Source organism: Salmo salar, chromosome ssa16 (assembly GCF_905237065.1).
Source record: "Salmo salar chromosome ssa16, Ssal_v3.1, whole genome shotgun sequence".
Taxonomy (NCBI): Eukaryota; Metazoa; Chordata; class Actinopteri; order Salmoniformes; family Salmonidae; genus Salmo; species Salmo salar.
This window is the reverse complement of record NC_059457.1, coordinates 73,823,139-73,847,553: the sequence shown is the minus strand read 5'-3', so window position 1 is coordinate 73,847,553 and position 24,415 is coordinate 73,823,139. Positions and strand designations below refer to the sequence as shown.

Sequence of the window (24,415 nt, the reverse complement as noted above, 5' to 3'; positions counted from 1 at the left end):
TAAACGGAACAAAAATAAGATGAAACAGGGTAGAAACGTGTCAGTGTTTTGTTTGTTTGTGTGTGTGTGAACACAGTGCTTTCTCATTATGTTCCCTTCCCGACATTAAAGGAGTCTCGGTCCCGAGACTCTCTTTCTCTCTCCTTTTCTTTGTTTATTTCTCTCTCACACTGCCTGCTTCCCTCTCCCCCTCCTTCTCCTCTTCCCTCTGTGGGCTGGGGGTTGCAGCAGTAAATATAGTTGAGTCGTTTTTCTGTCCCTTAGAAGGCTTCTGAGTGTCAGATCAGATCTGCACTTTGGAAGTCTAATTAACTGTCCATTTCAAATATAACCATGACATCATCCGTAGAACCATCTTCAGTTAAATTATATGTGATCATGTAAACATAACAGAAACACCATCAGTTTAGTTAGTTCAGTCCAGATTCACAGTGGTCATGCATGTGTGTGTCCAGCCAACTACCGCTACCCCCCATCCATGTCCCTTCAGACACCCCAGGGGGGTTAGGGTTAAGTTTAGACTAGGGCCTCTTCATCCATGAATTAGCCCAGGGGCTGTAAATGCTTGTCCTGGGGACCCACAGTGGTTTTTAATCCAGGACTGAAAGAGAGTTTCTCCCTGAGCGTGTGGGGGTTTGAGGGACAGCCAGCCAGGCAGTCCTACAGGCAGTCTTCCAGCAAAGACTCTGGTCTAGGTGTTGCGCCAGTGGAGGGGGGGGGGTCACAGCGATGAGAGGAAGCACAGTAGCAGTGTGGCCAGGCTGGGTATTAGGGCTGGGGCTAGCAGGGACTCTGGGCTCCAGTCTGCAGCTCCATCAGTCAGAAAGGGCTCTGGAGAGTCAAACCCTGAACTGCCTGGAACAGACAGAGAATGACAGCATGACTCAACAGAGAGCGAAAACACTGAAGTCTGAACAGACAGAGAGAAAGAAAATGACAGAACAGAGAGGACAGAAAACATCTGAAAGGAGAGATGGGACAGAATAGAACAGAGAGAAAGAGAAGGCCAGAACTATCTGAAAGCGGAGAGAAAATGATAGAAGCATTTGAAAGTAGAGTGAAAGAAATCTAAACAACCAACTGATTGGAGAGAGAGAACAACAGAATGGAGAGAAAAGGACTAAAATAGACAGAAAATAACAGGAATAATAAGAAGAAAGTGTTGGAGTTCCAGACACAGCAAGAGAGAAAGAGAATGAGAGAAAGCGTGTAAGAGGAGAGAGAGGAGACTAATGTCGCCAAGACCTCAGCAGGGGGTTTAAGCAACCTAATTACAGTTTAATACAGTTACACACACACACACACACACACACACACACACACAGTCACAGTGATAATTGTAGAAAGTATTTAGAAGAAGATGTGGTTTCTATGTCAGAGTCAGAAAAAAATTGTAATTACAGAGGAGAGGAGTCATGTCTCTATTAGAAACTACATTAAAGGAGAGGAGTTATGTCTCTATTAGGAACTACATTTAAAGGAGAGGAGTTATGTCTCTATTAGAAACTACATTAAAGGAGAGGAGTCGTCTCTATTTGGAACTACATTTAAAGGAGAGGAGTCATGTCTCTATTAGAAACTACGTTAAAGGAGAGGAGTCATGTCTCTATTAGGAACTACATTTAAAGGAGAGGAGTCATGTCTCTATTAGAAACTACATTAAAGGAGAGGAGTTATGTCTCTTTTAGGAACTACATTTAAAGGAGAGGAGTCAAGTCTATTAGAAACTACATTAAAGGAGAGGAGTTATGTCTCTATTAGGAACTACATTTAAAGGAGAAGAGTCATGTCTCTATTAGAAACTACGTTAAAGGAGAGGAGTCATGTCTCTATTAGGAACTACATTTAAAGGAGAGGAGTCATGTCTCTATTTGGAACTACATTTAAAGGAGAGGAGTCGTCTCTATTTGGAACTACATTTAAAGGAGAGGAGTCGTCTCTATTAGGAACTACATTTAAAGGAGAGGAGTCATGTCTCTATTTGGAACTACATTTAAAGGAGAGGAGTCATGTCTCTATTTGGAACTACATTTAAAGGAGAGGAGTCGTGTCTCTATTAGGAACTAAATTGAATGGAGAGGAGTCGTGTCTCTATTAGGAACTACATTTAAAGGAGAGGAGTCACGTCTCTATTAGGAACTACATTTAAAGGAGAGGAGTCATGTCTCTTAGGACCTACATTTAAAGGAGAGGAGTTATGTCTCTATTAGGAACTACATTTAAAGGAGAGGAGTTATGTCTCTATTAGAAACTACATTTAAAGGAGAGGAGTCATGTCTCTATTAGGAACTTGAAGGAGAGGATTTCTGTCTGTCTTTCTATTGTCCTGTCTTCTCTCTATGTGTGTTTGTGTGTGTATGTGTGTGTGTGTGTGTGTGTGGTTAGAGCGTGACTTACCTGGGGGTCTGACATACACCTTCAGTCTCAGACACGGCCTCCCTACATGGTTGGGATGAGGAGACGCTGACAGAGAGAAAGAGGGAGGGAAAGAAAATGAGATGGAGATAGTTTGTAGTTTGCTATGTCGGTTACGCCACTGTGAATGGGGTCCAGGTTAGACCTGGGTGATCCCACTACATCTGGTGTCCATGAGGTTGAAAGGGAGACACACAAACACACACACACACACACACACACACACACACACACACACACACACACACACACACACACACACACACACACACACACACACACACACACAGTGAGAGGATAAGAAGAGCCAAGTCTGACCTCAGAGCAACATCATAAAAATCTGCTGCTCAGAGGAAATAACCATGACCCTTCCTCTGCCCTCCCTCCCTCTACCTTTCTCGTGTTCCTCCTCTTCTCTCTCTCCTCATAGCAGTAGTAATACATATACTAGTAGTTGTACTGTAGCAGTAAGAGGAGTAAATCCTAAATTACATTGAAGTAAAAAATTGTACTTCGTCATGCATTCATGTCAAATTCGACTTAAATGGAAGTTTCGACTCACCCCATAATATGTTGTTGTTGTACTGCAGTAGTACGACATATTTCTCACATTTATAGTAGTAGTACTGTAGTAGTACAAGATATTACTCACATTTGTTGTAGTAGTACTGTAGTAGTACAAGATATTACTCACATTTATAGTAGTAGTACTGTAGTAGTACAATATATTACTCACATTTATAGTGGTAGTACTGTAGTAGTACAAGATATTACTCACATTTATAGTGGTAGTACTGCAGTAGAATGACATATTTCTCCTATTTATAGTGGTAGTACTGTAGTAGTACAAGATATTACTCACATTTATAGTAGTAGTACTGTAGTACAAAATATTGCTCACATATTAGTTATATTGTAGTGGTATGACATATTACGCACAGATATAGTAGTATTCATGTCCTGGCCTGAACTCGAAGCCTAGGGAGAAAGGCGTAAACAGCTGGAACTTTTCTGAGAAGCGCAGGGGACCGTCAGGACCGGTAGGACGGTTGCACTCCCAGCGTTTGAACCCCCTCATCCTGTGTTGACAGGAAGTGTACCCCTCATGGTTGACCATGAACAGGATATAGCGTTCCATTCGACCGTGAGCCGGAGGGCCATTGGTGTAGAATGGACAGTAGATGTCGAGGTAGTCATTTATATTGACCGCAACCCTGTAGTCATGGTGGAACCTAGACCGCAACACAACAACATGGTTAAAACACTGCCACAACACAACCACAACAAAACCACAGGGTTAGGATGGATTTACACTGCTTTCTCTTTCCATCTAGCTCTCTCTGTCTCTCTCTCTCTCTCTCTCTCTCTCTGTCTCTCTCTCTTTCTCTCCTTGCTTCTGTTTCTCCCTCTCTCCCACTCCTCATATCTCTCTCCCACTCCTCATATCTCTCTCCAACTCCCTGTCCTCCACCATCTATATCCTCTCTCCCCTCATATCTCCCCTCTCTCCCCCATCTGTTGTCTGTCTGTAAGCATTAATCAGAGTGCTCAACCACCGTGACCAAGCGGATACACACACACACACACACACACACACACACACACACATTACACAAAGATACAAACGCATTGGCACAACTCTACTTTCTGCTGAAAATGTATGTGGGTCTTCCTATTTAATAATGAGGCCAGTGTGACATTGGGCAAAACATTTCTAAATGGTTTGAAACAAGATACAAATTATTTTCATGCAGTTCCACATGTGTACCTAGAGGAATAAAAGGGAATATATTTAAATTAGCCCATTACTCCTCCTATACAACAACACAGGACTAGGACTATAATCCTTTAAGTAGGGTTCATACAGACACTGGCAAATCAAATTCAAGGCTGTTCAGGGACGCTTTCAAGCACTCTATTGACCTTTTCAAGGATCTCAACAATGTTAAACAATTGTATAATTGATATAATTGTACATGTAGGGCCTAATATAGAACCCCCATCCACCCAAAAAGCATTCAAAAAGTGCAAAAGAAAAAGTAGGTCATTACCACTTTAAGAAAAATGCTTTTTTTAGGCCTTGATATTCTAATTATTATTATTACGTATTAAAATATGTGAGAATAATGTGGACATTGCCTGACTAAATAGATTGGATGTATGCATGGCGATTTTTCATTAGATGTTGTCGACCTCATAACAACCGCACGTGATTTTATGGCAACATAGTTGCGTCAGGAAACAAATGAAAGTGGCAAAAAATGATCAAAAATGAAATCACAGATAATTATATGGGAGCAGGAGAACTTATAAATTGGCAACAATAATTAGAAGGAATTTTCAAGCACCAAATTGAGGAAATGTCAGATTTTCAACGCAAGGTAGGCATATTCTAATACTTGAATTTCTGAGCTCCAAATTCATGTTCTAGTGGGCTACTTCAAGCCCCTTGTTGTTTAAAATGGCAGGTGTAACATGGAAAATAAAATGGATTTGTCATGTTATTTCATTACCAGATCATGTTGTGAATAAGCCCACTAGGCTATGTAATTTGTCGTCATTATATCCAGAATAATTAATAGGAAGAGTGTTGGGTGTTGCGCAATAGTCTATTTTACACAATTGCGCACAGCTAGACTCAGGAATGAGACACCAAAATATTCTGGACATACAGTACCAGTCAAAGGTTTGGACACCTACTCATTCAAGGGTTTGTCTTTATTTATACTATTTTCTACATTGTAGAATAATAGTGAGGATATCAAAACTATGAAACAACACACATGGAATCATGTAGTAACCCAAAAAGTGTTAAACGAATCAAAATAGATTTTAGATTCTTCAAAGTAGCCAACCTTTGCCTTGATGACAGCTTTGCACACTCTTGGCATGTAGTGTATGATCCCCCTTATACTGTATCTTAATGTAATAACATGAACAAAAATTGGCAGATTATTATCAATGACTTGTTAAGAAGTTGTCCAGTATAAGAAATCCTCACTGGTACCCTAGTTTATAGAAAGACCCGTGTGGGTGTGCTTCGTTGTGTGTGTGTGCTCCATTGTGTGTGTGCTTCATTGTGTGTCGAGGTAGTCATTTATATTGACCGCAACCTTGTAGTCATGGTGGAACCTAGACCGCAACACAACAACATGGTTCAAACACTGTGTGAAGTGTTTAGGTTGTGAGGATTTCTTCTCGAAAACAGAAACACAGCTTTTCTCCTCCAGTGGCCAAACCTTGCCCCCCACCGATCTAGAAATAGGCATCCGCTCATGAAACACACACAGACATCAAGCGACGCCCATAGTGTAGCAGCGCTGTTCCACTCTTTCCCTTTTCAACCCTGAGAATGAAAACCAATAGTAAAATGGGAAGATCTACACACATAGCTGGCTGGTCAAAAAATGCAACTCTCTAGCCTCATGGGGTTTCAAATAATCCTATTTTTATTTTGTTAATTTACTACCATTTATGTTCTTGGCATTGCGAGCTATTCACTGGTGGAGATGTAAAAGTAATCTGAATAAGGGCTGGATTCAATTCAATTGTGCATTACAGGCAATGTTCCCACATTGTTCAATCGGAAATTACCTTTAAGTGCCAAGCGTGTTTCAATGTGCGAACGGATTGAATCCCGGCCTAAGTATATTCTGTTACATACCCAATATTGGGGGTGAGTTAGAGAGAGTAGCCTAACAGTTCTGATTGAGATAGTAACAGGACTGATTGACTATAGTAACAGGACTGATATAGTAACAGGACTGATTGAGATAGAAACAGGACTGACTGATATATTAACAGGACTGATATAGTAACAGGACTGATTGAGATAGTAACAGGACTGATATGGTAACAGGACTGATTGAGATAGAAACAGGACTGACTGATATAGTAACAGGACTGATATAGTAACAGGACTGATTGAGATAGAAACAGGATTGACTGAGATAGTAACAGGACTGCCTGAGATAGTAACAGGGCTGATAGAGATAGTAACAGGGCTGATAGAGATAGTAACAGGGTTGATAGAGATAGTAACAGGGCTGATAGAGATAGTAACAGGGTTGATAGAGATAGTAACAGGACTGACTGAGATGGTATCAGGACTGACTGTGATAGTAACAGGACTGACTGAGATGGTAACAGGATTGACTGAGATAGTAACAGGGTTGATAGAGCTAGTAACGGTGCTGATAGAGATAGTAACAGGGTTGATAGAGATAGTAACAGGACTGACTGAGATGGTATCAGGACTGACTGAGATGGTATCAGGACTGACTGAGATGGTAACAGGACTGACTGAGATGGTAACAGGACTGACTGAGATGGTAACAGGACTGACTGAGATGGTAACAGGACTGACTGAGATGGTAACAGGACTGACTGAGATGGTAACAGGACTGATTGAGATGGTAACAGGACTGACTGAGATGGTAACAGGACTGACTGAGATGGTAACAGGACTGACTGAGATGGTAACAGGACTGATTGAGATGGTAACAGGACTGATTGAGATGGTAACAGGACTGATAGAGATGGTAACAGGATTGACTGAGATAGTAACAGGACTGACTGAGCTATAACAGGGATGATTGGATAAGTAACATGATTGATAGAGATATTGACAACACTAATAGAGATTGTAACATGATTGATAGTAACAGGACTGATTGAGTTAGTAACATGATTGATAGAGATATTGATAGCACCAATGGAGATAGTAACATGGCTGACTTGTAACACAATTGATAGATAGTAACATGACTGATAGTAACAGGACTGATTGAGATATAACAGGGCTGATAGAGATAGAAACAGGACGACGGAGATAGTAACAGGGGTTATAGAGATAGTAACAGGACTGACTGAGATGTAACAGGACTGACTGAGCTATATCAGGGATGATTGGATAAGTAACATGATTGATAGAGATATTGACAGCACTAATAGAGATTTTAACATGATTGATAGTAACAGGACTGATTTGAGATAGTAACAGGACTGATTGAGTTAGTAACATGATTGATAGAGATATTGATAGCACCAATTGAGATAGTAACATGATTGACAGAGATATTGACAGCACTACGTGAGATAGTAAAATGATTGATAGAGATATTGACAGCACTAATCGAGATAGTAACATGATTGATAGAGATATTGACAGCACTAATAGAGATACAGTTGAAGTCAGAAGTTTACATACACTTAGGTTGGAGTCATTAAAACTTGTTTTTCAACCACTCCACACATTTCTTGTTAACAAACTATAGTTTTGGCATGTCGGTTAGGACATCTACTTTGTGCATGCCACGTGTCATTTTTCCAACAATTGTTTACAGACAGATTATTTCACTTATAATTCGCTGTATCACAATTCCAGTGGGTCAGAAGTTTACATACACTGTGCCTTTAAACGTCTTGGAAAATTCCTGAAAATTATGTCACGGCTTTAGAAGCTTCTGATAGGCTAATTGACATCATTTGAGTCAATTGGAGGTCTACCTGTGGATGTATTTCAAGGCCTACCTTCAAACTCAGTGCCTCTTTGCTTGACATCATGGGAAAATCAAAAGAAATCAGCCAAGACTCCAGAAAAGAAATTGTAGACCTCCACAAGTCTGGTTCATCCTTGGGAGCAATTTCCAAATGCTTGAAGGTACCACGTTCATTTGTACAAACAATAACACGCAAGTACAAACACCATGGGACCACACAGTCGTCATACCGCTCAGGAAGGAGACACTTTCTGTCTCCTAGAGATAAACGTACTTTGGTACGAAAAGTGCAAATCAATCCCAGAACAACAGCAAAGGACCTTGTGAAGATGCTGGAGGAAACAGGTACAAATGTATCTATATCCACAGTAAAACAAGTCATAAATCGACATAACCTGAAAGGCCGCTCAGCAAGGAAGAAGCCACTGCTCCAAAACCACCATTAAAAAGCCAAACTACTGTTTGCAACTGCACATGGGGACAAAGATTGTACTTTTTGGAGAACTGTTTGGCCATAATGACCATCAATATGTTTGGAGGAAAGAACACCATCCCAACCGTGAAGCACTGGGGTGGCAGCATCATGTTGTGGCGGTGCTTTGCTGCAGGAGGGACTGGTGCACTTCACAAAATAGATGACATCATGAGGGAGGAAAATTAGGTGGATATATTGAAGCAGCATCTCAAAACATCAGTCAGGAAGTTAAAGCTTGGTCGCAAATGGGTCTTCCAAATGGACAATGACCCCAAGCATACTTCCAAAGTTGTGGCAAAATGGCTTAAGGACAACAAAGTCAAGGTATTGGAGTGGCCATCACAATCCCATAGAAATTTGTGGGCAGAACTGAAAAAGTGTGTGCGAGGCTTACAAACCTGACACAGTTACACCAGCTCTGTCAGGAGGAATGGGCCAAAATTCAACCAACTTATTGTGGGAAGCTTGTGGAAGGCTACCCGAAACGTTTGACCCAAGTTAAACAATTTAAAGTCAATGCTACCAAATACTAATTGAGTGTATGTAAACTTCTGACCCACTGTGAATGTGATGAAAGAAATAAAAGCTGAAATAAATCATTCTCTCTACTATTATTCTGATATTTCACATTCTTAAAATAAAGTGGTGATCCTAACTGGCATAAGACAGGGAATTTTTACTAAGATTCAATGTCAGGAATTGTGAAAAACTGAGTTTAAATATATTTGGCTAAGGTGTCTGTAAACCTCCTACTTCAACTGTAGTAACATGATTGATAGAGATATTGACAGCACTAATTATAAATAGATATGTAACGGTAAGGAGACTAAAAGCGTATAAATATTTTTCTTGTTAACAAAGTAGAGTGTTGGGCAGAAGGGTAAGCTATATTCTGAATAATTCACATTTAACACACACACACACACACACACACACACACACACACACACATCCTTCTGTAAGTTAACAACAGATACACCCTTCTGTAAGTTAACAACACACACACACACACACACAGACACACCCTTCTGTAAGTTAACAACACACACACACACACACACACACACACACACACACACACACACACACACACACACACACACACACACACACACACACAGGGTAAGCTCTTGTGTGAATTATTCAGGTCAGCCAAACTGTTGCTGCTGTTGGCTGTGCTGTGTAGCTGTTTCATATTTAATGGTCCTTTTGATGTGTATTAATTAACTACTGCAAGCTCTGCTGTTTCTCTTCCTTTAAACACACACACACACACACACACACACACACACACACACACACACACACACACACACACACACACACACACACACACACACACAAAAATACACACACACAAAGAAACACACCCTCACAAAGACACACCTCCTTAGCCTGTGGGCCTAATGGCGAGATGAAAGAGAGGAAAGAGGAGGAAGGGGGATACGGGGGAGGAAGAGAGATACCCCTCAACTATCTGATACAGGAGTAGCTAGGAGAGGTTGTGTCGTTAAGAAGCAATGTGTGTGTGTTCCTCTGGCACTCTCATTTTAATCCTTGTATAGGGGTTGTGGTGGGAATCTGCACACCATGCTAAATCGATACACACCCTTTCGCTTTAAAGAGAGTGTGTGTCTGTGTGTGTGTCCACCTTAGTATGCAGCTCAGACACAGACATAGCGGGGGAATATTTGGACTGGGGGGGGGGGAGTTACATAAGACAGACACTTAAGTGGTTTTGACCTTGGTTACAACCCCCTCATACACATACACACACACACACACACACACACACAGTCACACACACACAGTCGCACACCCACCCACACACACACACACACTAAACTTTATTTTAAGCACTGAGTGCGTACATGAAGGCAGCGTGTGTGTGTGTGTGTTAATGTAGATTAAGAGCCTGAAAGAGGACACATTGAACTGAGGGAAACAGGGGAATCCATATCCTTTATCCCCCCTTCTCTCTATTCTTGCCTTCCCCTCCTTTTCCTTTAGGTCTTACCATTCCCTTTCTCCTACCATGACCCTCTCCACTTTCCCTCCATCTCCTTCTCTACCCTCCATCTCTTTCTCATTTCTCCATCTTCTGTTTTCTTTTTCTTACCAGTTGTCCTTCCTCTTCTCTAAACAGTTCCTTTTCACCATCTCTCACTCCATCCCTCAGTAAAAAGATCAAACAGGCTGTTTGCTCTCTCTCTCCCTCTCACCCCCCCTCTCTCTTTCTCTCTCTTTCTGGCAGGATGACAGCTCTCACTCGTCCCAGGGCAGGCCCTTATGTAAACAGCCCCATCGCACTCAGGCTGTGTGTGTGTATGTGTGTGTGTGTAAACCCTCTCATTACCATATCAAAGCCCGTGATCGCTCCTCTCCTCCCAGTGTTAGAGTGGCATATTAATAGTTGTGTAGGTTAAACTTCCAGATAAAGCAGGCTGATGAAGGTTAGTTCTCTCTGTTTGAAACAGTTCACTTACTTGCATTTCCCTGCGGGGGGGTTGGGGGGGGGTTTGCCGATTGAAGAATATGATACAGGACTGGGCTTTGATTGGCTGACAGATTTCATTGGCTGACAGATTTGTCTTTTGATTGGTCCTACCCCGAGGCTCTCAGATGACCTTCAGCAACTTTCTCAACTTTCTTCTCTCATCCACCACTTCTCTCCTCTCATATCCCTCTACACTCTCCTCTCATATCCCTCTGCTTTCTCCTCTCATATCCCTCTGCACTCTCCTCTCATATCCCTCTGCACTCTCCTCTCATATCCCTCTACACTCTCCTCTCATATCCCTCTACACTCACCTCTCATATCCCTCTACACTCTCCTCTCATATCCCTCTCTCCTCTCCTCTCATATCCCTCTACACTCTCCTCTCATATCCCTCTCTCCTCTCCTCTCCTCTCCGGGACTAGTTTTGTACGGTACTACCCCTCCCGGGTATGAGTGGGTTGGGGAAGCTTATTGAAATAAATTGACTAAAAGTATGTAACTGCTCCAGTGATTCTGATGAAATTGTATAATTGAATCTCACAGTAGATGCTTCACATTTGTCTGATTGACTGACGACTAACTAACTGATTAACCAACTGACATAAACATAACAGTTTTCCCCTCATTCCTGCCCCACCCCTCTCTCTCTCTCCCTCCATCCCTCTCTTCACCCACCCATCCTTATGTGTCTACTGTAGTAGCCTGACTTAATCACTCAAAGCTGGAAAACACTTAGAGGCTCTTCACTAAATCCATATCGAACACACACACACACACACACACATCCATATCAAAATGAGGTTATATCTGCAGGCAGTTTGCCACATCTTTGATCAATAATATAATTTCTGTTTTATTAATAACTCTAAACACTGACATGCCCCGTAAGCACTTTACCAGAAAACAAACAACCGTAACCCCCTTCTGCCCCCAACCCTTTACCAGACAACCACCAACCCAACCCAACCCTTTACCAGACAACCACCAACCCAACCCTTTACCAGACAACCACCAACCCAACCGAACCCTTTACCAGACAACCACCAACCCAACCCTTTACTAGACAACCACCACCCCAACCCTTTACCAGACAACCACCAACCCAACCCAACCCTTTACCAGACAACCACCAACCCAACCCAACCCTTTACCAGACAACCACCAACCCAACCCTTTACCAGACAACCACCAACCCAACCCTTTACCAGACAACCACCACCCCAACCCTTTACCAGACAACCACCACCCCAACCCTTTACCAGACAACCACCAACCCAACCCTTTACTAGACAACCACCACCCCAACCCTTTACCAGACAACCACCACCCCAACCCAACCCTTTACCAGACAACCACCAACCCAACCCTTTACCAGACAACCACCAACCCAACCCAACCCTTTACCAGACAACCACCAACCCAACCCTTTACCAGACAACCACCAACCCAACCCAACCCTTTACCAGACAACCACCAACCCAACCCTTTACCAGACAACCACCAACCCAACCCTTTACCAGACAACCACCACCCCAACCCTTTACCAGACAACCACCAACCCAACCCTTTACCAGACAACCACCACCCCAACCCTTTACCAGACCACCACCACCCCAACCCTTTACCAGACAACCACCAACCCAACCCTTTACCAGACAACCACCACCCCAACCCTTTACCAGACAACCACCACCCCAACCCTTTACCAGACAACCACCAACCCAACCCTTTACCAGACAACCACCAACCCAACCCTTTACCAGACAACCACCAACCCAACCCAACCCTTTACCAGACAACCACCACCCCAACCCTTTACCAGACAACCACCAACCCAACCCTTTACCAGACAACCACCAACCCAACCCAACCCTTTACCAGACAACCACCAACCCAACCCTTTACCAGACAACCACCAACCCAACCCAACCCTTTACCAGACAACCACCAACCCAACCCTTTACCAGACAACCACCAACCCAACCCAACCCTTTACCAGACAACCACCAACCCAACCCAACCCTTTACCAGACAACCACCACCCCAACCCTTTACCAGACAACCACCACCCCAACCCTTTACCAGACAACCACCAATCCAACCCTTTACCAGACAATCACCACCCCAACCCTTTACCAGACAACCACCAACCCAACCCAACCCTTTACCAGACAACCACCAACCCAACCCAACCCTTTACCAGACAACCACCAACCCAACCCTTTACCAGACAACCACCACCCCAACCCTTTACCAGACAACCACCACCCCAACCCTTTACCAGACAACCACCACCCCAACCCTTTACCAGACAACCACCAACCCAACCCAACCCTTTACCAGACAACCACCAACCCAACCCTTTACCAGACAACCACCAACCCAACCCTTTACCAGACAACCACCACCCCAACCCTTTACCAGACAACCACCAACCCAACCCTTTACCAGACAACCACCAACCCAACCCAACCCTTTACCAGACAACCACCAACCCAACCCTTTACCAGACAACCACCAACCCAACCGAACCCTTTACCAGACAACCACCAACCCAACCCTTTACCAGACAACCACCAACCCAACCGAACCCTTTACCAGACAACCACCAACCCAACCCAACCCTTTACCAGACAACCACCAACCCAACCCTTTACCAGACAACCACCACCCCAACCCTTTACCAGACAACCACCACCCCAACCCTTTACCAGACAATCACCAACCCAACCCTTTACCAGACAATCACCAACCCAACCCTTTACCAGACAATCACCACCCCAACCCTTTACCAGACAACCACCAATCCAACCCTTTACCAGACAATCACCAACCCAACCCTTTACCAGAGAAACCACCACCCCAACCCTTTACCAGACAACCACCAACCCAACCCTTTACCAGACAACCACCAATCCAACCCTTTAGAAGACAACCTCCAACTCAACCCTTTACCAGACAACCAGCATCTATAGAGGATTCTCTACCCAGACAACCAGCATCTATAGAGGATTCTCTAACCAGACAACCAGCATCTATAGAGGATTCTCTAACCAGACAACCACCAACTATAGAGGATTCTCTACCCAGACAACCAGCATCTATAGAGGATTCTCTAACCAGACAACCACCACCTATAGAGGATTCTCTAACCAGACAACCAGCATCTATAGAGGATTCTCTAACCAGACAACCACCACCTATAGAGAATTCTCTACCCAGACAACCAGCATCTATAGAGGATTCTATACCCAGACAACCACCACCTATAGAGGATTCTCTACCCAGACAACCACCACCTATAGAGGCTCTCTACCCAGACAACCAGCATCTATAGAGGATTCTCTAACCAGACAACCAGCATCTATAGAGGATTCTCTAACCAGACAACCAGCATCTATAGAGGATTCTCTACCCAGACAACCACCACCTATAGAGGATTCTCTACCCAGACAACCAGCATCTATAGAGGATTCTCTAACCAGACAACCACCATCTATAGAGGATTCTCTAACCAGACAACCAGCATCTATAGAGGATTCTCTACCCAGACAACCAGCATCTATAGAGGATTCTCTCCCCAGACAACCAGCATCTATAGAGGATTCTCTAACCAGACAACCACCATATATAGAGGATTCTCTACCCAGACAACCAACATCTATAGAGGATTCTCTAACCAGACAACCACCACCTATAGAGAATTCTCTAACCAGACAACCACCATCTATAGAGGATTCTCTACCCAGACAACCACCATCTATAGAGGATTCTCTACCCAGACAACCAACATCTATAGAGGATTCTCTACCCAGACAACCAGTATCTATAGAGGATTCTCTAACCAGAAAACCACCACCTATAGAGGATTCTCTAACCAGAAAACCACCACCTATAGAGGATTCTCTAACCAGACAACCAGCATCTATAGAGGATTCTCTAACCAGACAACCACCACCTATAGAGGATTCTCTAACCAGACAACCACCATCTATAGAGGATTCTCTACCCAGACAACCAACATCTGTAGAGGATTCTCTAACCAGACAACCAGCATCTATAGAGGATTTTCTAACCAGACAACCAGCATCTATAGAGGATTCTCTACCCAGACAACCAACATCTATAGAGGATTCTCTAACCAGACAACCAGTATCTATAGAGGATTCTCTAACCAGACAACCACCACCTATAGAGGATTCTCTAACCAGACAACCAGCATCTATAGAGGATTCTCTAACCAGACAACCACCACCTATAGAGGATTCTCTAACCAGACAACCACCATCTATAGAGGATTCTCTACCCAGACAACCAACATCTGTAGAGGATTCTCTAACCAGACAACCAGCATCTATAGAGGATTTTCTAACCAGACAACCAGCATCTATAGCGGATTCTCTACCCAGACAACCAGCATCCTTTCTAACCCAGTTTTCTGTCTCACTGTATAAACTTCCTCTCTTTGTCTTCAAATGATTTAACACATTTCTACTTTTAACCCTCTTATGTCTCTCAGCTTTCGCTACTGAAATGTTGTCTTGAGGATTAATAAAGTATTAACCTATCAGCCTATACATTTGAAAGTCTAAGTGATTTGATGGTAGTTTAGAGAAAGCATTTGGCTAATAACACTTTTATCAATGTCTATGTACAAAACATATATTTCTAAATCATTTTACACTCTTGTAGTGTAGATGGATCATTAATACATTATTTATCCATCTGACTGTAAAAAAAATATAAAGTAGAAATGATTTGTAGAGCACAGGGTTACAGCTGAGGTTAGTGTGTGGGGGGGGGGGGGTAGAGCTAGGCTTAAAGACGAATGTGGAAGCATTACAGGAGATAATCTTCTTCACAGCTGAAACATGTTAAAGCTGAATAGTACATTTGCGAAATAGCACAGTGCACGCATGCACGCACACACACCTGAATGAGGATGGCAGAGAGAACATGAATGATACATCTAGGCAGTCTCTCTGAATTAGTGAAAAAGAAGGAGGGAGAGAGAGAAATTGTGCCTCATCACCTCCTCAAGACTAATAAAGACAGCAGTGTGTGTGTGTGTGTGTGTGTGTGTGTGTGTGTGTGTGTGTGTGTGTGTGTGTGTGTGTGTGTGTGTGTGTGTGTGTGTGTGTGTGTGTGTGTGTGTGTGTGTGTGTGTGAGAGAAAACAGCCTTTGAACTCTGAACCAATGAGGAGATGTTGCTGGGAGCATTTCCTCACCAGCTGTGGCACACACACACACACACACACACTCTCTGAAAACCTCTCTCTCTCAGACAGACAAGTATTTTCTCTCCAACTGTGTTTCTCTCACAGATGTAGACAGCAAGAAAAACTTCAGAATAATAAGCTATCACAATCCCTTTCCAAAACACACACACACACACTAATGCTTAAAGTTAGTGGTTGGTCACCATGAGTTAACACACCCAAAGCATGGATTACAGTCTGTCCTTGTCCATAGGACCGCTTTCAGGGTAAGGAAACTAATAAGGCATTTAATCATTTGGGTGAACTATCCCTTTAAGAAGCCCAGCATAAAGCTGTTAGTAATGTTAGAAGGTAGCTACACCACCACTTTCTCAGCAGTCTAGTTTTTAGGACCGACCCAGTTTAGAACAGTGCACCATCTCTAACACGCACACACCAAGACACACAGTTCTGGGATCTGGAAAGAAGACAGAAGTGTGCGTTTGAAGTGTGTGTGATCAAACTATGAGTATGCAGCTCCACAGCCGTACGCCACAACTCATACCTCACACACTCCTCCTGTATCTCCTCCTGTAATCTCTTTATCTCCTCTGTCTCTGTCCCCGCCTTTCTAATAGTCTATTTCTCTACTTCTTTCCTTTCTCACTCCTGTCATTTCATTGTCGTGTGTGTGGGTGGGCGTGCATCTGCGTCGAATACCTTCTTTCCATCTCTTATCTGTTTCTATGTAATATTGAATGTTTCCATCTAATATCTCTAGTATATTGTGTTTCTAATGCAGTACACCAGATATCTTGTATCTATCTGCTATCTTTGACATCTACTATCAGGTATTGTATAGATCAATAAAAACAAAGAAGGCTATGAAGTTACCAGTATAATGTGTGTCCCTCAGTGTTATGTCATTGGTGTTGCCGCCTTGAAAATCAATGATTAGAAAGATATACAAGGACCTTGAGCATTCTCTCCAGTGGCAAACTGTTATCAGGGAGGGGTCTATATTAAATAAAATTATTAGCTAAACACACTCTTTAAGTGTGTCATACATTTGAGGATTCCATTAATCATGTGGTGTGTCTCAATCCAAAGTGCCACTTGGTGTTAGTGAATTTAAATGAAGGGAAATATCATTGTGAGCAAAATGATTAATCATATCACTTCAGTACATTCTTTTTAAAGGATTGATGACCTTCGATTTCAGCATTCGTGGCCTCCATTTCAGAAAAACCTCAACCTAAATTGTCTCATTGTGTAACGAGTGCGCTGAGAGTCGGGAAGCAAGTTCAGGGAGTGAGTGTTTAAATACATAAATGCAACTAAATACAAAAACAAGAAACACAAACAATGCACAGACATGAACTGGAACAGTAACAATGATGCCTGGGGAAGGAACCAAAGGGAGTGACATATATAGGGAAGGTAATCAGGGAGGTGATGGAGTCCAGGTGAGTCTGATGAGGCCCTGGTGCGCGTAACGATGGTAACAGGTGTGCGCCATAATGAGCAGCCTGGTGACCTAGGGGCCGGAGAGGGAGCACACGTGACACATTGGCGTTACCCTCATTGGTGTTAATACTTCTACTGGTGGCACAATGTTATCATAATGGTAAATGTTATTTAAAGTCATTAAGGTTCCATATTAGTTGATTTAGAATGGGAAGATCAGATCAAGAATAAGGGGATATTTCAGACAAGTGCCTCCATCTTTTAAAATGTATCATGAGTAGTGATGTGATTGTAATATCAAACACACACACATGCCACTAAAAACAGAGATTTCATAACAAAGTTTGCAGAGTGGAAGTTGTTCAGAGTCCTGACCTTAAATGTTTTATAGACGTTTAACATCACCTGTGAAGCTAAACCAAGTGGAAAACAGATCGTGTACACCAGCAAAACATCTCTTCCTGTCTCTCTCCACATAATTTCTCTCATCCACCTTTCGCTTCACAACTCTTCTCCTTCTCTCCTTGCAATCTCTGTCTCCCTCCCTCCCTCCCTCCCTCTCTCTCTCTCACTGTAAAAATGGTGTACTGAGAGCTTACACAAACACACATAACAGAAGCTTTGATTATTGTATTGTAATCAGGTCAGAGACATTAACGGGCTTTTGTTGTCTTGTCTCCTGTTTCTTTTCTGTTGTTTAGAAGTGTCTGTCATAACTGGTGTACATCAGTCATAGTGGGAATAAAAGGAAGACAGACAGAGAGAGAGAGGCAGGCAGACAGAGGCTGTTTCATGTCGAACAGAGAAGACATTAAGATAGAGAGTCACACACACAAACACACAGAGGTTTGCTGTTACATGTAGGTGTATAGTAAAGATGTGTGTGTCAGAACAAACTGAAAGATATATCTGTGTATGCCACAGGGGACAGTAGAGAAAGTGTGTGTGTGTGTGTGTGTGTGTGTGTGTGTGTGTGTGTGTGTGTGTGTGTGTGTGTGTGTGTGTGTGTGTGTGTGTGTGTGTGTGTGTGTGTGTGTGTGTGTGTTGGGGGACAAGGGCGAGACAGATACATGGATGTGAATGTGGCGCAGGGGACAGGAGAGACTGCACATGGCTAAGTCTGTGTGTCTGACACAGTTGAGAGGAGAGTAGGCCTTTCTGCGCACACAGACACACACACTATCTTCCCCTTTCAGTCTCTCTCTGAGGACATCCATCCCATAGCATGAAACGGATGGAGATAGCCACAAAGCCTCCCAGAAGAGAGGAGAAAACGTGATGGGGAGCACACGGGATGGGGAGAAAACAGACCAGGAGGAAACAGGATAGGGAGGAAACGGGATGAGGAGAAAATGTGATCAGGAGGAAATGGGATGGGGAGGAAACAGGATCTGGAGGAAACGGGGTGGGGAGGAATCGGGATGGCGTGCGTGTGTGTGTGCGTGCGTGCGTGCATGCGTGTGCGCGTGCGGTTTGAAACTCATCTCCTGTTCATTTGTTTCTGTATAAACAAACTTTTCCATCAACCTCCCATCACACATTAATTCAGCGATATAACAATAGCATTGCACAAACAGAGCATGTTGTCTGATGTAGCACGTTGACAGAGGGAGGAGGGGAAGAGCAGAGTGAGAGGGAAAAAAAGAAGGAAAGAGACGGAGAGAAAAAGAGAGGAGAGAGAGGAGAGTCTTCCTCCTTGCCTGTTAAATATTTGAGCACTTGTGGAGAGACAGAGCTGTTAGCTGAACTAAATCAGCAGCGTCGGTGTGTGTGTGTGTGTGTTGCAGGGGGAGACGGGGCTGTTAGCCGGTTAGTGGTAATTCAACCGTGATAGAGAGGGAGCACTTTCACTGTTTATATATGTACCTGAGAGAGAGACAGAGAAGGGATGGAGGGAGGGGGAGGCAGGGAGGGAGAGGGAGGCTGTCCAGTCTGTCAGAATTCATTAGACTGACAGAGCGAAGCTGCTCTGCACCATGTCAATGAGACCCAGCTAACCACAGCAGTGTCTGTGTCTGACTGTGTGTGTGTGTGTGTGTGTGTGTGTGTGTGTGTGTGTGTGTGTGTGTGTGTGTGTGTGTGTGTGTGTGTGTGTGTGTGTGTGTGTGTGTGTGTGTGTGTGTGTGTGTGTGTGTGTGTGTGTGTGTCAGCTATACTCTGTAACTAGAGAGGGAGGCAGAATGAAAGAGGGAGGCATGATGCCCTCATTGTCTATCAGAGACAAAAGGAGCTTTCAGCTCAATTATAGCATCCACACACACCACACACACACACACACACACACACACACACACACACACACACACACAGAGACTGTATCATCCTACCTGGGGTTTGTGCTGTTCCAGTAAACAGCATGGTGGTCGAAGATGATCTGGTCTTCAGCCCAGACGGACAAACAGGAAGACAGGACGGTCAGACACATCAGAACCACCTGCGTCACACACGTACACACACTCCTCTGACCAGGCCGGGCCGTCCACCTGACACTTCTCAAACCAGTTACACACAACATCATAGTGTCCACTTGAAGTCTACTTGTTAGATCCACCTCCACAGTAGTGTTCGCTGATTATGTTAGCTTACAGTTGAGTTGGAATATCCAGCACATGGACAGTGTTAATCAGTGTCTGGACATTCAAAGATCCCAGTCCATTCCAATTGTTCCAGCCTGTTAGTGGAAACAGGGTGGCAGAGGTCGTAGTGTGCAGGACTTTGAATCCAGGACTTTGTAATGCGGTTTGAATCCAGGTGTGTTGTTTTGGCGTGTTTTTGTTTACAAACCTTATCCTGAACCTTGACCACTTTGCTAGCATACCTAAAGCTAACCTTACCCTAACCAATCGCTAGCATGCTCAAACCTAACCTGTTGCGCTTGCATGTTGCGCAAATCACTCAATCTCAATCAATACAGGAGGAGTGTCTATGTTCTTGCCAGGGTCTGAGACTTGTCCTCCCATCGTACAACTTGTGCTCCCCTGAATATGACATCCAAACTAGTGACTTTCATTCTCCTGAATCCACGCTTTTATCTTAAGTCCACTGTCTGTTCATTGATGATTGATTACGGTGATGAGACATTATTTGACATATTTCTGTATTTCTATAAATACTGGCGTTGATGAATTATCAGCCATCTCACGATGTCGTCCTCTCTCTTTCGATCACACACTATCAGCACAAATAGAAACCTCTTCTCTCCACTCCTCTCCTCCACTCCACAAAGAGACGCGAAGCCAAATCCAATCTGGGTTTAATGTCGTCTGGGAACCGAACATCCTGACTCCCCTCAGCTCGCTGGGACTGAACTGTCTTCAGTAGATCTATGGGTTCGTAACAGTTTCCTCAGGGAGTTGTTTTGGTACTGAACAGTTTCTTCAGTGGGACATGTTCCATACTGAATATTTTTTTTCAGTGAGATATGTTCCAGTGCTGAACAGTTTCTTCAGTAAGAAATTCTGTTTTGGTGCTGAAGGTTCCTCTGTAAGATGTTTCAGTACTGACCAGTTTCCCCACTAACAGATTCCGTTTCGATACTGACCAGTTACTCCGGTAACAGATTCTGTTTTGGTGCTGAAGGTAAGATGTTTCGGTACTGACCAGTTTCTATCTGGTCCTTCATAAAGGGAGGTCCATTTGAATATTCGTCAGATGTCTGTTTGGGTCAATAAACCACGACGGGTTAATCGTTTCCTCAGTGAGAGTGGTTGGTTGGGTCCTGTTATTACTGCTCGTTTTTATCACAGATCACCAGCTATCACACTCCTCCCGTCTCAAGTTCCTCTTCTGTCTCTTTCTGCTGATTTGGTCCACACTCCACAATGTTCTTTACGGATCAACACACAGAGACTGGCAGAGACACACACACAGACTGGCAGAGAGACAGACCGACAGAGTGAATAACGTGGCGATCCTTCCAACAGTCTCTCACGGTGACAACACTCCTCGTGGTGAATCTGATTCTCAGCCCCCGCTGCTGCCAGAATCTCCTCACTGCTCGTTTTCACCTCCTTCTCTCCCTCTCTCTACCCATCCTCCCTCTTTCTCCCTCCTCCCTCCCTCCCATCCTCCCTCTCCCCATCCCCCCCTCTCACTCTGAGCTGGCGGAGTCTCTCAGTCTCTTACCTCTGGGGACAGTGTCTGACTCACTACTCTCGCGGCTCTGAAGCCGCTTAGTTCAGCTGTATTAAACTGTATGTATCCACATATACATAACATGGGTTAGGATAATACTGACAGTGTTAGGTTAGAATATCACTGTCAATACAGTTACTACATCTTTACAAAACGTGTAATCAAGTTATTACTACACCTTTATTGTACAATTAAGGTATTACTACATTTGTACTGTTCCAGAATAATGTAGTTATCATTGTAGCGCATCTGTGCTGCAAGAATGTATATAATCGAAGTATTAAGAGTATTGTAAGAATAAATACTTATCTGTATGAACAGACCTATATATATATATATATATATATATATATATATCCCTATCATAACCACAATAACCCAAATACAGCTGTAAAATAATACATCTACTAGCATACTGGGTCTGCTCTGTGTAATAAACCATCATAACCGAAATAAATGAATAATAAACTAACCATTCTAACCATCATAACCTAAATAAATGAATAATAAACTAACCATTCAAACCATCATAACCTAAATAAATGAATAATAAACTAACCATTCTAACCATAACCGAAATAAATTAATAATAAACTAACCATTCTGACCATCATAACCTAAATTAATAATAAACTAACCATTCTAACCATCATAACCTAAATAAATGAATAAACTAACCATTGTAACCATCGTAATCTAAATGAATGAATAACAAGCATTTTGCTACATTCGCTAAATGTGTATGTGACCAAGAAAAATGTGATTTGAATAAAGTAACCATCCTAACCTATTTTTATAAACTAACCATTCTAACCATCATAACCTAAATAAATGAATAATAAACAAACCATTCTAACCATCATAACCTAAATAAATGAATAATAAACAAACCATTCTAACCATCATAACCTAAATAAATGAATAATAAACTAGCCATTCTAACCATCATAACCTAAATGTATAATAAACTAACCATCCTAACCCAAACAACCCAGACCCAGCTGCATGTGGTCTGACTGTCTGACTGAATTATTCATAAGGTGGCTGTCTGGAGCACGCATGTTTAAACACACACCTCTCATCCCTCCTCTACCCTTCCTTCCTAGTCTTCTGTCTCGCTCCTCTCCATCTCTCTGCCGGTCTGGAGCGTGCATGTTTAAACACACATGCAGGTGGATGAAGTAGCTTGTAGATGCTCTACCCAACCCGCGAGCAGAACAGGGTTGAGCAACCCTGGAGCTGTGTGAGCTTAAGTGCCTTGCTCAAGGGCGCAAAGGCAGTATGTAGGACATGGGATAGAGACCACTGCCAGCAGCCCTCCGGCTGTCTGCTCACTCCCGGCAGATATTCCCCATGAGCCCTGGGATCTGAATTGGCAACCCTCCGGTTTCTGGCCCGCTTCATATGCAGGATAATGACATCTTTTTTTTAATTTTTTTTTACAAGGGCAGTTATAATATATATGGACGCACCTACTCATTCCAGGGTTTTTCTTTATTTGTACTATTTTCTACATTGTAGAATAATAGTGGAGACATCAAAACTATGAAATAACACATGGAATCATGTAGTAACCAAAAAAGTGTTAAACAAATCAAAATATATTTAACATTTGAGATTCTTCAAAGTAGCCACCCTTTGCCTTGATGAAAGCTTTGCACACTCTTGGCATTCTCTCAACCAGCTTCATGAGGTAGTCACCTGGAATGCGTTTCAATTAACAGGTATGCCTTGTTAAAAGTTAATTTGTGGAATTTCTTTCCTTAATGCATTTGAGGCAATCACTTGTGTTGTGACAAGGTAGGGATGGTATACAGAAGATAGCCCTATTTGGTAAAAGACCAAGTCCATATTATGGCAAGAACAGCTCAAACAAGCAAAGAGAAACGACAGTCCATCATTACTTTAAGACATGGTCAGTCAATCTGGAAAATGTCAAGAACTTATTATCTCCGCATGTGTGGTTCCCCCCCATGAAGCATGGAGGAGGAGGTGTGATGGTGCTTTGCTGGTGACACTGTCTGTGATTTATTTAGAATTCAAGGCACACTTAACCAGCATGGCTACCATAGCCTTCTGCAGCGATACGCCATCCCATCTTGTTTGCGCTTAGTGGGATTATCATTTCTTTTTCAACAGGACAATGACCTAACACACCTCCAAGCTCTGTAAGGGCTATTTGACCAAGAAGGAGAGTGATGGAGTGCTGCATAAGATGACCTGACACTATCACCCAACCTCAACCTAATTGAGATGGTTTGGGATGAGTTGGACCACAGAGTGAACGAAAATCAGCCAACAAGTGCTCAGCATTTGTGGGAACTCCTTCAAGACTGTTGGAAAAACATTCCAGGTGAAGCTGGTTGAGAGAATGCCAAGAGTTTGCAAAGCTGTTATCAAGGCAAAGGTTGGCTACTTTGAAGAATCTCAAATATAAAATATATTGATTTGTTTAACACTTTTTTGGTTACTACATGATTCCATGTGTTATTTAATAGTTGTGATGTCTTCACTACTATTCTACAATGTAGAACATAGTAAAAATAAAGAAAAACCCTTGAATGAGTAGGTGTGTCCAAACTTTTGACTGGTACTGTATATTGAAGAAAATGCAACTGTGTGGGCGGGAAATTACTATTATTTCATCACCACCACCAGACCCCTACAGTTATAAGTGGGACATGAGGACTGAACAGAAGGCACTGTCACCAAAGCAATGTCCTA

General features: G+C 42.9%; 1 protein-coding gene across 1 annotated transcript; it reads right to left on the bottom strand.

The window, feature by feature from the left end:
* Positions 1 to 717: 717 nt before the first annotated feature.
* Positions 718 to 21,617, bottom strand: LOC106575486 (ephrin-A2). The gene is made up of 4 exons (XM_014152001.2): positions 19,885 to 21,617; positions 3,355 to 3,647; positions 2,398 to 2,463; positions 718 to 855 (listed from the first exon to the last, which is right to left on the bottom strand). The coding sequence occupies exons 1-4, from the start codon at positions 20,073 to 20,075 to the stop codon at positions 722 to 724; spliced, it is 684 nt and encodes a 227-aa protein (XP_014007476.1). The 5' UTR covers positions 20,076 to 21,617; the 3' UTR covers positions 718 to 721.
* Between the last annotated feature and the right edge of the window lie 2,798 nt (positions 21,618 to 24,415).

Coding starts and splice junctions, on each gene's coding strand:
- LOC106575486 (XM_014152001.2), bottom strand. CDS start 20,075: ATGATGTTGTGTGTAACTGGTTTGAGAAGTGTCAGGTGGACGGCCCGG. Junction 3,648..19,884: donor TGGAACAGCACAAACCCCAG/GTAGGATGATAC, acceptor GTTGCGGTCTAG/GTTCCACCATGACTACAGGG. Junction 856..2,397: donor GGTGTATGTCAGACCCCCAG/GTAAGTCACGCT, acceptor TGTCTGTTCCAG/GCAGTTCAGGGTTTGACTCT.